Source organism: Pseudochaenichthys georgianus, chromosome 15, assembly GCF_902827115.2.
Source record: "Pseudochaenichthys georgianus chromosome 15, fPseGeo1.2, whole genome shotgun sequence".
Taxonomy (NCBI): Eukaryota; Metazoa; Chordata; class Actinopteri; order Perciformes; family Channichthyidae; genus Pseudochaenichthys; species Pseudochaenichthys georgianus.
Window position 1 is genome coordinate 36,311,716 of NC_047517.1, and position 13,974 is coordinate 36,325,689.

The 13,974-nt window shown below is 37.5% G+C and overlaps 1 protein-coding gene across 2 annotated transcripts; it reads left to right on the plus strand.

The window, feature by feature from the left end:
- Nucleotides 1-8,902: 8,902 nt before the first annotated feature.
- Nucleotides 8,903-12,461, plus strand: ciao2b (cytosolic iron-sulfur assembly component 2B). 2 transcript variants are annotated; one of them, XR_004553559.2, is made up of 6 exons: nt 8,903-9,136; nt 10,125-10,204; nt 10,420-10,545; nt 10,711-10,756; nt 11,844-12,078; nt 12,228-12,461. XR_004553559.2 is itself a non-coding variant. In XM_034100861.2 (5 exons), exons 1-5 carry the CDS (start codon nt 9,010-9,012, stop codon nt 11,942-11,944), a joined length of 480 nt encoding a protein of 159 aa, XP_033956752.1. In that variant the 5' UTR covers nt 8,903-9,009; the 3' UTR covers nt 11,945-12,461. The 2 variants fall into 2 exon arrangements, 1 of the variants encoding a protein (XP_033956752.1); XM_034100861.2 differs by having other exon boundaries at nt 11,844-12,461.
- The last annotated feature ends 1,513 nt before the right edge of the window (nt 12,462-13,974 follow it).

Here is a 13,974-nt window from a genome sequence, read left to right on the forward strand (position 1 = left end):
TAATAGTGAAGTCACGTTGTAATAACAATAACTCATCTCTCTCGTTCAGATTAATGTTGTCGGATTTTTTTTCTGCTTTGCGAAACAAATGTCCTATTTGAGTTACCGTATGTAGCTGTCCAATATGGCGGACCATCTCGCGCGTGCACAATGCAAATCAGGCAGAGATGCAAATCGGGTAGTCACAGCTGCACTACACCCCTGGTTCTAAGGGACATGTTGATATCGTGATGGGTTGACAGCATGTCGAGGATAACATCGTATGTATACCCTTCGTTAGAATATTCCCTTAAGATTTCCATCTCTTCTTCCATTCTTTCCAACTCAGTTTGAAATGTGTGAAGAAACAGCTGAACAGTACCAAACAGGAAATACGTGGTGCCGTCGGCCGGGTGATCACCAATCATGAAGCGTCCTTTCTTGACTGGCAGCAACAACAACCAATCACAGCAGTGCTTCTCTTGTCTCTGTCCAATCACAAACAAGAAGTGTTCTGCCTAAAGGAATACCCTTTCCGTAAAATGTGAAATGTTGAAGTGTTTTGTGAAATGCTTTAGCGGCGTTTTGTGAAATGCTGTAGTGTTTTTTGAAATGTCGTTGTGTTTTATGAAATGTTGAAGTGTTTTGTGAAATGTTGTTTTGACTTGCACTTCAGGGCCACCGTACCCTCACTCCACCCCAAACTCCATCATCCATAACGCCTCCCCCCTTCCACTTTTGGGTTTTCTCCTGGAGCTCAGGTTCGCCCGCAACAAATGTTCCTAATACAATTAGGATTAGAAAGATCTGATTTAAAAATAAAATAAAAATTCAAATCTATCTTTTTACGCGTGTGCCTCACTGTGTAAATACAGTATATAGCCTACATTATTTACTGTATCACATGTTGGTTACTAAAGTACTTCTACTTATTCATTGTATGTTTAATCAACACTTTCATAAATAAAACAACCTTTGGTATGAAATATAAAATTGTGTTTTTATATTTGTCTTACTGTACACATTCAATTCCATATGTATGTATATATTTTTTAACTGTGTTCATACAAGCTGGTGAAATATTCTGGGACTTTAATACTACACATTTTGAGGTGAAGCGGAAAACTGGTGTCACTTTTAAAATAAAAACAGAAAATGTATATTTGCCTTATGTGATGTGATTTTAATTCAACAACACAAACATTTAAAATCTCACTTAAGAAAAATTAAAAGTAATTATTATTTGCAAAACTTTGGTAAAATCCTGCAAAAAATATTGTAGGAACATTTCTCAACCCATTTATGGACACAAATTAATCAAAACTCCCATTTAAAATCACCTAATTATGGTATGGATAGGGGTTAAGGTTAGGGTTAGTACACATTGTACAGCATATCTAAAAAGAAGTCACTAAAGCTGTCAGAAAATGTAACTGAGTAAAAAGTAAAATATTTTCCTGTGAGATTAAGTGATTTTCAAAAGTATAAAGATGCATAAAATTGAAATTTTTCTTTTCTTTTCTTTTATACTTAAGTATATCACTTAGGGAACACTGGGACATGATATTATAATTGATAGCCAAGGCTCTAGATTAAAAAGTGTTTATACAATACAATACATTATTGTATGTCGTAACGGCTGTGAGATTGTGGGTTTAATCTCTGAGTTTCTACATTACGGCTACACAGTTTATCATAGACAATTAGGACTATTTCTGATTTCCATAAACTCTTTGGGGGACATGCCATACATGTTACATAACTTGGACTTCATCCTGATTGACACCAAACGTAAAGACTTCATAAAATCCCTAGGAGGAGTTTGTTGTTAAAGTACGGTGCACTATTCTGTCCCCAGAGTCAGAACTAAACATGGAGAAGTTCAGTTATTATGCTCCAAATATCTGGAACAAACTCCCAGAAACCTGCAGGTCCCCTGCAACTCTGACTACTTTTAAATCCAGCCTGAAGACTTTTCTTTTTGCCGCTGCTTAATTGAAATATTTATCTCTTACACTGCACTGTAACTTTTATTCATGTATTTTATATCTGTGTTATTCTATATGAGCTCGTTAATGTTTTTGGAGAGCACTTTGAATTGCCTTGTGTTGAAAGGTGCTATATAAATAAACTTGCCTTGCTCGAAAAACACGTCACAGTCCACGAAAAAAACACATATTATGGGAAATAAAAAAAATTACTAGTTAAAAATACACAAGTACTATCTTCAATGGTGCACACCTGCATCGAGTTCTAAACAACAACAAAAACAGAATTTTTAATCATACATTGTTGTGAACTTACCTTCAAACTCACCTCTACAGTCGATAGATAGATAGATAGTTAGGTAGGTAGGTACTTTATTAATCCCAAATTGGGAAATTATTTGTGTTGCAGGACCAGTGTGCTCAACATTAAAATGCAAATACTTAAAACCTGTTAAGCCCCAAGGTCCCCGCCGGCGGGTACTTTAAAAAAGAAAAAAAGATTCACGACACTGTGTCTCAGGCAGGGCCGCCTTAATGCACGGGCTGACCTGGGCTGAAGCCCAGGGGCCTACGGAGATCAGGGGCCTATCATGAGCCAATAAAAACGTTTTTAAAAAAAAGTTTAATTAAAAAAAAAAAGTTTTTTATTTCGGATGTTTTTACAAAACATTTAAATAAACAAAGTCTTGGCTTTCAGAATATGAAACTTTTATTTCCAAAATCACACGATAAATACATTTTTGAAGCTTGTAAAGGGAAGATGACAGCTCTCACTCGCCACTCACTCCCCCTCCCTCCGGCTGACATTATGAAGGTAGGCGTATAGTAATCATAGATAACACGGCAGGGTCCGTTACAGTTTGTTTTCATCTGGTTTCAAATAAACAAAGTCTTGGCTTTCAGAATATTAAAATTGCCGAGCCTGCCGAGGCTATAAATGACTTTCATTTGTTGTTTAAATAGGGGGCCTACAAAACCTATCAGCCCCAGGGCCTGATGGCAGGTTAAGGCGGGCCTGGTCTCAGGGGATCTTAATATTTAAGAACCTATTAATGTGTTATACCAGATTAACGGGAATAATCTCAGCTAACTGACGATACAAACCATTTTTATCAAAACAAAACACAAGTCTCATAAGAAGCATCTAAATGACCCCTGAGCGAAACATGCTAACGCACTTTGGCACAGAACTCAAGATAAAAGTACCCTTATTACTTATCGTAGCTGCACTTACAAGATATCCGATTAAAGCTGAGACTCCACCGATTATTTAGGTATATAGTATCATCACTGAGTGATTCGAACTCTTGACAGGGGAAGCAAACACAGACATCACAACACGTATACCTTTACGGAGCTTTTACGGGAGATCGTCTCACCATAGCTGTCAATCTGATCAAAAGACTGGTTCAATGGCATTAAAACGAGAAAAAACGCGGCTGAATCGGTTAATCCATAGGTTGATAATGTTTCTGGGTAACATTATTTTTTTATTTATAATCCATAATTCCATTTTTATGTAAAAATCGGAGAGTAAAAGTTAGCTGCTAATGGTCACCAGAGTTATCGCAGCTTCCGGTCTTGGTTATGCGGCAGCCTCACACACACACACACACATTACCAAATAAGGAGTATGTGGGAGTTCCCCTCGATTCCATTGGCTCTGACGGTTAGAAAGAGATGTCAATCAGCAAAATCGACCAAGGGGGGCCAGAGATAAGGAAAATCCACCCAAATGACCCCAGAATCAATCAATCAATCAATGTTTATTTATAGCCCAATATCACAAATGTTACATTGTCTCAGTGGTCTTCACAGTGTGCACAGAATATCAGTATGACAATAAGAAGTGGGTTTGTTTTGCTAAATCTCTCTAAAAAGGTCACATTTCACTTGTTTTGCATCAATCTTGATACAGGGTACTTATTATATGTTGTAGTTTGGATTCCTAAAGCTTTTAGTCTACCATCCCATCATCCAAGGGTGGTTTTCACTATAAGTATTTTTTTTTTTGGACGGACACTATAATTTACATTTTTTTATTCTGAACAATCTGAATTTACTTTAAAATAAAAACATCTATATTTATTCTGACACTCCTACATCCAACTCACAGGTGTAACCTTGCTTTGAGACAAAAGATTATTAATGTAACCCTTTTAGGAGGGAAGATATGGTCATTTGTTCTGGGAATGTCATTTTCGAGCCTGAGACCTGAAAAACAGGCTCGGGGCTTAACAAGTTTTGAAGTGGAAAAGAGTTAACAATTAAAATTAAAATTAAAAATAGTATATCAATCACTATAAACAATCTACAAAATTAAAATGTTCTTTAAAAAAGGTAAACAAATACTGCAGTAGCATGAATAGGCTTATAATATACTGTGCATAAATATATATATATATATATATATATATATATGCATAAGATAGATCTTGAAAGGGATGTGCAAAATAGCCATTATACGGTTTTTTATTAACTATTAGTAGAGAATAACGAGTAATGAATATACTTTACAAAGATCTGCAGATAAATGTTTAGTCTTCTCAAGCACCAACTATCAAATATCTCGCCTGATTGTTGGCACTTGACAATCACCTTCCCTGAATTGTACTCTAAAGTCTGCTTTAAGGGTTGTTTATATTCCACATCATTAATCAGAATCTGCAAAGTTACTAAAGTAAATGTAGTGGAGTAAAAATACCAGGTTAACCTCTGAATTGTAGTGGAGTAGAATATATATTAATGCTGCCCATTATGGATACAAGCGATTTTCACCCATTTAGTAATTACATGTTTTAAATGTGTACACACCAATGTGTTTCCTATCGCCTAAACCTCCAGGGCTGTACACAGTTTAATACTGACAACTTCTACATTTGGGAAAAACGTCTTTTAAAACTACAATTCCCAGTAGAGACGTGCCATAGAGAACATGTTGCGAAACACAATAGCCAGCATGTGTAGTTCGCGTCCAGTTTTGAATAGGTTTCGTTCCATTTCAAAGAGCTTGACGCTCGGCGTAACCTTGGCGCAACATCACGGGGTTTGTCAACGGGACTGTAGTCCCAAACGATAGCTGGGGATTATGGGTAGTGTAGTGTCTTCGGCCATCCTAAATCTCGAAATGTCCCATCTGTTTCTGGTGACTTTATTTACGGCTAAAAAGTGATTTTAAAAAGAAGAGATTTTAAAAAATACAGATTTTAGTATTTTGAGGCTCTAAACCCCATTTCTTTTCCTCAAAGACGACAAAAAAAGTCCGACATTATACGATTTAAAATAAAAACAAATAAATAAAAAGATAAAACACTGGCATGTAATTTACGTTAGAATATATAGAATGGTTTTGAATAATAGATGAGAGTAAAATCTACGTCACTTTACAGCCCCGCCCACTTTTGGGGAAACCAGCGCATTCATTTGAACGGCGATCAAGCCTGAAGCCACAGAGATCTTCTGTTACTGTCCTTTCTTCTTAGAGGAAGTACAGAAACACGTAACTCTGGATATTTTTTAATGTTTGAGGAGCAATAAACAACACAGCAGCTTTTTGGCATGATAAAACTATTATTTTGGAGAAATAACAGCCTCGCCTACTGATTTCAAATGTATGCTCTAAAATGATATTTATAAATGACTATTATCATTATTATAAGCAAGACAATAAATGGCAAAGATATGTAGAAAATAAACGTATTTAAGATACGTTCATAACAAACGTAACGTGGGAGAAAATATGCTTCTTGCTAAACGTAATTGAGAATGCAGTTTAGTTCTGTGGGAACGTAATTTTTAGAAGACAGGGTTGCCCGCTCACTCTCGCTCTACCATACCCACACACACATCATGCACGCCCACACCCCTCTCTTAAAGGGACAGCGATCTCACTCTGCATGACCGCAATGTCATAACACACTGTAGCTATTTACACCCGGGTGTTGTACTGTATGCATCTGTTCTTGCTCTGTCTACGATTGCTTGGTAAGGTTACCTGAACATCAGAGACAAAAAACACCTGTGCTATATTGTGAACATGGCTGTAAGGTAATACATGTCCCCCAGACCCCCTGATGAAAGGGGGTTAATTCATCTGCCACAACAGTCGGAAAGAAGTTATGAGACGTGATGAGCTTTAGTATGTTTATTTACAAAATACCACAACAGTAAACAGTTTCTTAGAGAGACACATTATGCTCATTTTCAGGATCATATCAGTATGTAGTGTCTCTACTTTAAAGAGTCCTCTCCTCCTGATGTTCAGGTGTATATCAGTATGTAGTGTCTCTACTTTAAAGAGTCCTCTCCTGCTGATGTTCAGGTGTATATCAGTATGTAGTGTCTCTACTTTAAAGAGTCCTCTCCTGCTGATGTTCAGGTGTATATCAGTATGTAGTGTCTCTACTTTAAAGAGTCCTCTCCTGCTGATGTTCAGGTGTATATCAGTATGTAGTGTCTCTACTTTAAAGAGTCATCTCCTGCTGATGTTCAGGTGTATATCAGTATGTAGTGCCTCTACTTTAAAGAGTCCTCTCCTGCTGATGTTCAGGTGTATATCAGTATGTAGTGTCTCTACTTTAAAGAGTCCTCTCCTGCTGATCTTCAGGTGTATATCAGTATGTTCTGTCTCTACTTTAAAGAGTCCTCTCCTGTTGATCTTCAGGTGTATATCAGTATGTAGTGTCTCTACTTTAAAGAGTCCTCTCCTGCTGATGTTCAGGTCTATATCAGTATGTAGTGTCTCTACTGTGACATGTCTCCATGCTTTAATGTTAAAAAAGCTCTTTATGTTTCTCATACTGCCTGTGCTGCAGCACCTCTTTTCACCCTCTGTCTGAAACCAGAGCCCAGTCTGCCCTGATTGGTTAGCAGGTTGGCTCTGATGTGATTGGTCAAAGCTCTGGAACAGTCTGCCCCTACATGTGAGGTCGGCCCAGACCCTAGGGGTTTTTAATTATTTACTGAAGACACTTCTTCTCTCTGGCCTTCTAGTCAGAGCTGAGTATGACACCTGACTATTCCCTGTGTTTTTTTTTATATTTCTGTTGTAAATTCTTGTCTTTTCTTTCTGTTGTTGCAGTTTCTGTTATTGTAGTGTGCTTTTATTACATGTACAGCACTTTGGCTCGACCAAAAATTGTGCTCTATAAATACAACTTGATTTGATTTGATTGGTCAACTGCTTAGAAAAGTCATGCCCCTTAGCCTATCGCAGAATGTGCAGAGCGCTAGCCAATAGCAGCATGGGTGTTACGTCACTATCGCTTTTTACAAAAAATGTATAGAGGGCAGAGCATAATAAGTTACTTAAAGAAAGTTACAAACAGAAAAATTACAGTTTATATCAAATTAAGAAAGCTCAAAAAGTACAAATCTAGCAGGAGCAACAGTGTGCGCAGTTAGCATATGAGCCCTAGAAAGAAATGAACACATACATGGACATCAGGTGTACAGCTCGGGGCCCATAGTTGAAGATAAAGATGTGGTTCTAGGGGCTCCACTGTGTGCTGAACACTGAACACACATCCAGAATTAATGATCTAACACACACAGAGCATGACAGCTGCAGGACAGTCTCTGCACACAGTCAGCTGTTAGGAATACTAAGGACTAGTTTAAATGCATGTTTTGTTGAAGCAATCCCTCTCTCACTAGACACACGCATTGTTCATTTTCCACAAATGTTTTGACTTCAAACTGGTGATCACATTGTTTTTCCTCAGGAGGACGAGATGTCATGTCAAACTATGAAACACTCACCAGGACTCTTGACTGCGTGCTGCAGCTAAATCTGGTTTGTTATTCTGGCTGTGCTCAGCATTTATCTGAGGATCTTGTTTGTGTCTTTTCTGCAGCATGGGGACATATTTCTTAAAATTGTACATTGTCGTATTAAAATGCATGAGGATCAAGTGGTACCACATGACGTTGTTATAAATAATAACTGAAATCCTTCAAATAGTCAAGAGAGAGGAGAAACACACCATCTTAGCTCAACAAATGTTACTACAGTAAGCATATGTTCACATGATGTTATCTTATATAAAAGCCATCTTTCATAACACAGTAAAATGGGATTGTGAATCTTAAGGTTGCCCGTCCAAATTGCAACAAGGAAACAGGTTGCCCCTTCCTCGGCTGCTCCCCTTCTGCATGACATTTACATTACAGATTGCCATGTAGGTGTCAGCAGCCATATGCAGCCTCATTATATAGCATGCACATTTTTTGAAACGGTGAACATGTTGAGATGAAGATTTCATATCGACCAGCAGTAGATCTCCAGCAGCTCATTACAATTATGCATCAGTAAAAATCAGCATCTTTTAAGAATCTGGGAGTGAAGGTTAGCATTTATTATTCGTTTATTTTCAGCATACTGCAGACTAGACAAACTTTACTGTATATGGTGTTGCTGCTGAGGGATAAAATAATCAGGTTCTGCCATCTGCGGGACAAACAGGAAGTCACAACCAGACATTAAAGGGACATTTTACCCCATAAGGTTTAGCATTCGTCCAAGACATCACATTGTATGACTAAACAATTTGACACAAAAAGGCATCTCACAAAAATAAAGAAATGGAAAAATAGGAAATGGAAAGAAAGCAGTTACACAGTGGGTGCCAGCCAAATAAATACAATGCACTCTCTCAGTATAAGTACATACAGTACATACATAATACACTTAGATAATTTGATGTAAAGCACTTTTCTAGCAATATGCTAAAATATAGAAAGTATCTAAAAATGGCTTCAGAATGTACCACTTTTACTTGGTAATGGGGTATTTTTTTGTATTGTATTTCTACTAAGGATCGAAGTAATTCTTTGTTTGAAATATATTTATTATTTTATTGTATTTATTTCGTGAAGGGTGTTCGGTGCACTGTCACTTTAAGACTTTCTCTCTCGCACTTTCAGACCTTATCTCTTTCCGTAGTTTCCGGAAGTGTGCTGCTGCAGTGTGTTGTGATTTTCCTGCGCCGCTGCTTCTCCTCAACATATTTATTGTTTACCTCGGACTAAAATAACCTCTCAAATGTCTGGAGGAACCACTCTGGAGAACGCTAACCCGGTGATCTTCCAGCGGTCCGGAGAGAGGCTTCTGGCGGACACAGACGCGGATGAAGACGTCCATGATCCCATCGACGATAGAGAGATCTTCGATATCCTGTTTAAATTCTGCTCTGGTTCAGACTGGTTTCACACCTGCCAGATTTCACATTGCTATAAATTGCATTATCAAATCAGACTTTAGAGATAAAGAGACATTTATTTGTGTATAATGTTATATTAGCCGTTGCATCATTTCTAAGATGATCGCTACAGGGAAAAGTGCAATATTGTAAGTAGCCCAACAAAGTGTGTCAAAGTGGTGGAATTACTATATTTCATTTAAGTATTATTAAGATGCAAACCCATTTATTTAAATATAAATAATAGATCAATTAAGTACATAAAGTAGTCATCGTGCATGTATGACCCATTTCGGAATTGTTCCTATTATATTATTTGGTTATTATTATAACAAGTGTGTACATAACTTTAATTCTGCAGCTAGCTTATGATAAATGATATGTTTAAATTGTATATATTTGGTTATCTATACAGCTAGTAGGAAGCTTGTGAGTTTCCCCCGGGGAATCATTCAACTCTGACTAATTATATCATTATTTATTTGTTGATTATATTATTATTATTGATTTGAATCTTTAAAGTAAAAATTGCAAATGACTGTGGCAGAGTAAAAATGTAAGAGAATAGAAGTATAATGGAGCAGAAAAAGGAACCGAAATAGAGGTTAAAGTACCTCAAAATGTCTTATGTAATGTACTTCCCTCACTGCATATCATGTCTAGTATAATGTACTACATCGTAAGCCATATACCTTTTTGAAAATAAGTTTTGTTTAACGATATTAACCTGATCATTTGACCACCAGAAGTAATCAACAATTTGTAAATGTCCTCATTACCCTAATCTATTTTGTTCAGACATTTCATGAATGCTTTAATAATACATAGACACAGTGACATTATTACAGTCTTCCATAATACAGTGAAATAATAACATAATGTCTCTATTACGGTCCAACACCCCAACGCAGGGTGTGTGTTTTTATCGTGTTGTTTTGAATTCCTTAACTAAAGCTACATCTGATCAGATCCATCAACGACCCGGAGCATCCTCTGTCTCTGGAGGAACTCAACGTGTTGGAGCAAGTCCGAGTCAAGGTAGGCGTCTTTAGATGGGTTTTTATGGTTAACTCGAGGGTGAACGGCCGAAAAGCAAGATAATCTAATTTAGTGAAGACAAAAGACACGTCATTCTTCACTGCAAAAAGGGTTTACTACTGCTACTACCTACTTCCTTAACAATTAAAAGGATATGTAATATGTTTAGTGTGTTGTTTCTGAAGTCCTTTTCTACCTGCTTCTTTTCGTCTCAGGTTAATGATGCAGAGAGCAGTGTGGACGTCCAGTTCACTCCCACAATCCCCCACTGCAGCATGGCGACGCTCATCGGTCTGTCAATCAAAGTGAAGCTGCTTCGCTCCCTGCCCGAAAGGTTCAAAGTACGTGTGTGTGTGTGTGTGTGTCAGTACTAGGATGCACATTTACCTCCCCCTCCTTTGATTCAGTCGTAGCTTACATAAACAACATCTCATACAATATGGGTTTTTATTGTTTTAATTTAATTTTTCAGTCCAAACCCTGTGTGTTTTTATGTTTCTTCTCAGATTGATGTCAGCATTACACCCGGGACGCACGCCTCAGAGGAAGCAGGTACATTTTACCCAGAGACAGCAGGCATGATGGGATATGATGTGGCTTTTTAGCCTTTTCTTACTAAATAAAGCCACTTTCCTCAGTTAAGGAATGTAGTTTCAATCAATCAATGTTTATTTATATAGCCCAATATCACAAATGTTACATTTGACTCAGTGGACTTCACAGTGTGTACAGAATATCAGTATGACAATACGACACCCTCTGTCCTTAGACCCTCTGTCCTTACACCCTCTGTCCTTAGACCCTCTGTCCTCAGACCCTCACATCGTACAAGGAAACACTTCCAGAGAAAACCCACAGTTTAAAGGGAACATGGGAGAAACCTCAGGGAGAGCAGCAGAGGAGGGATCCCTCTCCCAGGACGGACAGACGTGCAATAGATGCCGTGTGTAAATCAAGAGATAATACATTTACAGCATAGGTAGACCAAATGTTTGGAAATGCATGCGTCTGTAATAAGAAGATGAATCCACGAGGATGTCAACAATCCTGTGGGAGCCATCAGGGAAGTAGTTTGATGAGAGTCAGGCAGGAGCCACGACTCAGGATCAGCCACGACTCAGGATCCCGGCGTAGATAGACACCAAAAATAAATTTGGGGGAAGCTGGGTTATTCAAGAACATGAGAGTACACAGGTACAGACAGAGAAGGAAGAAGTACGTTTCTCACTCAATTTGTTACCAAACAAAAGCAGAGATGGTTGTAACACGGCATCACATCATATCAGCAAACATTGGGGATAAACGTTATCTATAAACGCAATAACAGAAAAAGCTTTGGGGTGAAAACACTTACTTTGTATTTATTGACTGGGTTTGTCCATACTGTACGTGTACTGCTCAAAATGAGAATGAATGACTTTGAGGTAGTATAAGTCAAACAAAACCCAGTGCATATTAAAGGACAGCAAGGGCATACTTTAGCTACCTGGCTCAATAAATCCATTTTAATAGGTCAATCAAATAATAAAGTAATATAATCCCAGACAATAAATAAAAAATGTGTTATTATTAGACAATATTTCCAGTGTTATGGCTTTATTGTCTGATGTGTAAGTGTCTTTTTCCTGATGTCCTGCAGTGAACAAGCAGCTGGCGGACAAAGAGAGAGTGGCAGCAGCGTTGGAGAACTCCTCTCTGCTGGAGGTGGTCAACCAGTGCCTCACCAACAAGAGCACCTGAGCAGCCAATCAGCTCTGTCCTCTCGTGCTTTCACCGACTCATCAGCCAATCGGGTTTGACGACACTGAGGCAGAAAATCAAAGTCCAGATCCTACAGAGTTCATTCATTAATCGGCCAACAGGAAACTCTTTTTGTGAGTGTGTACACCTGAAGGGAGAGCACACTGTTTATCATCATGCAGGATATTTTGGACACGGTTTATACTTTTATTTGTGGATTTTGTGGTGTTTTATATTATTAAATATGTATTCTAACATGTGCAATGAATCTGTCTCATAACAGTATTTGGACCCAAGATCTGCCGCCACAATCCTCGCCTGTATATAATATCCATGCTTTTGGAATTTTATGATAATTGTACAGATCAGAAATTAAAATGAAAGTATGAAGATACTTCTGTGTGTGTGTTTTATCCCAATATGTGTTTATTTAGAATTACAAACAAACAACACGCTCAAAATAAGATGTAGATGTCATGACTTTATCTTCTGATTGAATAAAATATGTGAAAATTCACTTGAAAATCAGACAATATTGATGTATACCAATTATAATAATAACTTTATTTGTATAGTACCTTTCATGCAATAATGCAGCCCAAAGTGTAACAATGATATTAATATAACAAAGTTTGATCACAATATAAAAACCATGAAAAATTACACCAGTCAAGTGTGCCACAATTAAAAGCCATAACAATTAAATTATGTAAAAACATACAACGGGCTGTTTCTAGGGAAATCTAATTTAAATTATATTATATCAAGTGTAATTAATAGCATTTGAATCCAGCCGGGGATGTGTGTGTGTGTCGTGTGTGAAGCCAGATAGGCTGTTCTGAGATTTCCACACAGGATAACAGATTATTAAAATATCAGCGTTCATCCAGCAGGAGGCGCCTTCATCCTGTCTGCAATCTCAGAGGAGGAGGAGATCGATAATAAGATGTGAGGAGGAATTCTGGCACAACACACCCCAGCAGAGTGGTCGGACATGCTTGTCCACCCACTCTGTCTCGTAAAGTTATGCAGCTAGGCTTTCCTTTAGGTATTTATTAACCAGATAAGACACTTATATTTCACACAGAAAGAGGGAAAGCAACACTGCCACACATCTCTCTAACTGGATGTAAAAGTGATGTAAGGTTTACAGAAATAAGGACTGAGTTAGAATCATTATTCTCCCAAAAATGTCAGTTTTAATCATCATTGGCTGCTTCATAGAAGCCTAGTACATTAAACAAAAGGAACAGAAATACATATTACCACACTTTGAACCCAAGTGTCTGCTGATTACACGTTTTTTTATAATTAAATATTTAATAGGAAGCTCATTGTGTAATCTGAAAATACCCATAGTTGGCAAAGAGGCTTATATAATACAAATTCTGACCCCAAGTGTGCTAAATGGTTTCACTTAATACATACTCTCAGAGATCCTAGCATGCACATAATAAAAGCAATAAAAGTGATATGTTAGGACTATTGATGACACCAGAAAACCATACAGTAGAAAAGCATTTAAAAACGATTGGCCTTTAAGCTTCTACATAACTATCACGAGGTTATTATTTAGCCTACTTATTGTATTTTTATGTCTTGCGGATAACGGATGTTGTTCCTTAGCCCAGACTAATAAAGTAGTCTTTCTTGTTCCACATCTGGAATCATTGCATCACTGCTAAAGCCCGGATAAGAGAGGCAGCCGCACAGCTGCACTAAACCCAACCCAGAGCCATTTGGAGTCAGAGTTCAGTCCACCAAAACAAGGAGGAGGGAACAGGAAGCAGCTACTGCAGTTTAATCTCCTGACAAACACACTTAAAATACACTATATGTGTACTAAGTTACATTAACACATGCTGAGTCATTTAAAATAAGCTGTTATTTTTGTAGTAAATGTAGCTGCCGTGTAATATAAAACAAGACAACAACAATGTTTATAATATAAATTAAAAACAAACTGATGTAATACATGAAACATCAGGTTGCGTATTACAATACCGTATATAAACCAAAGCAAGCAGACT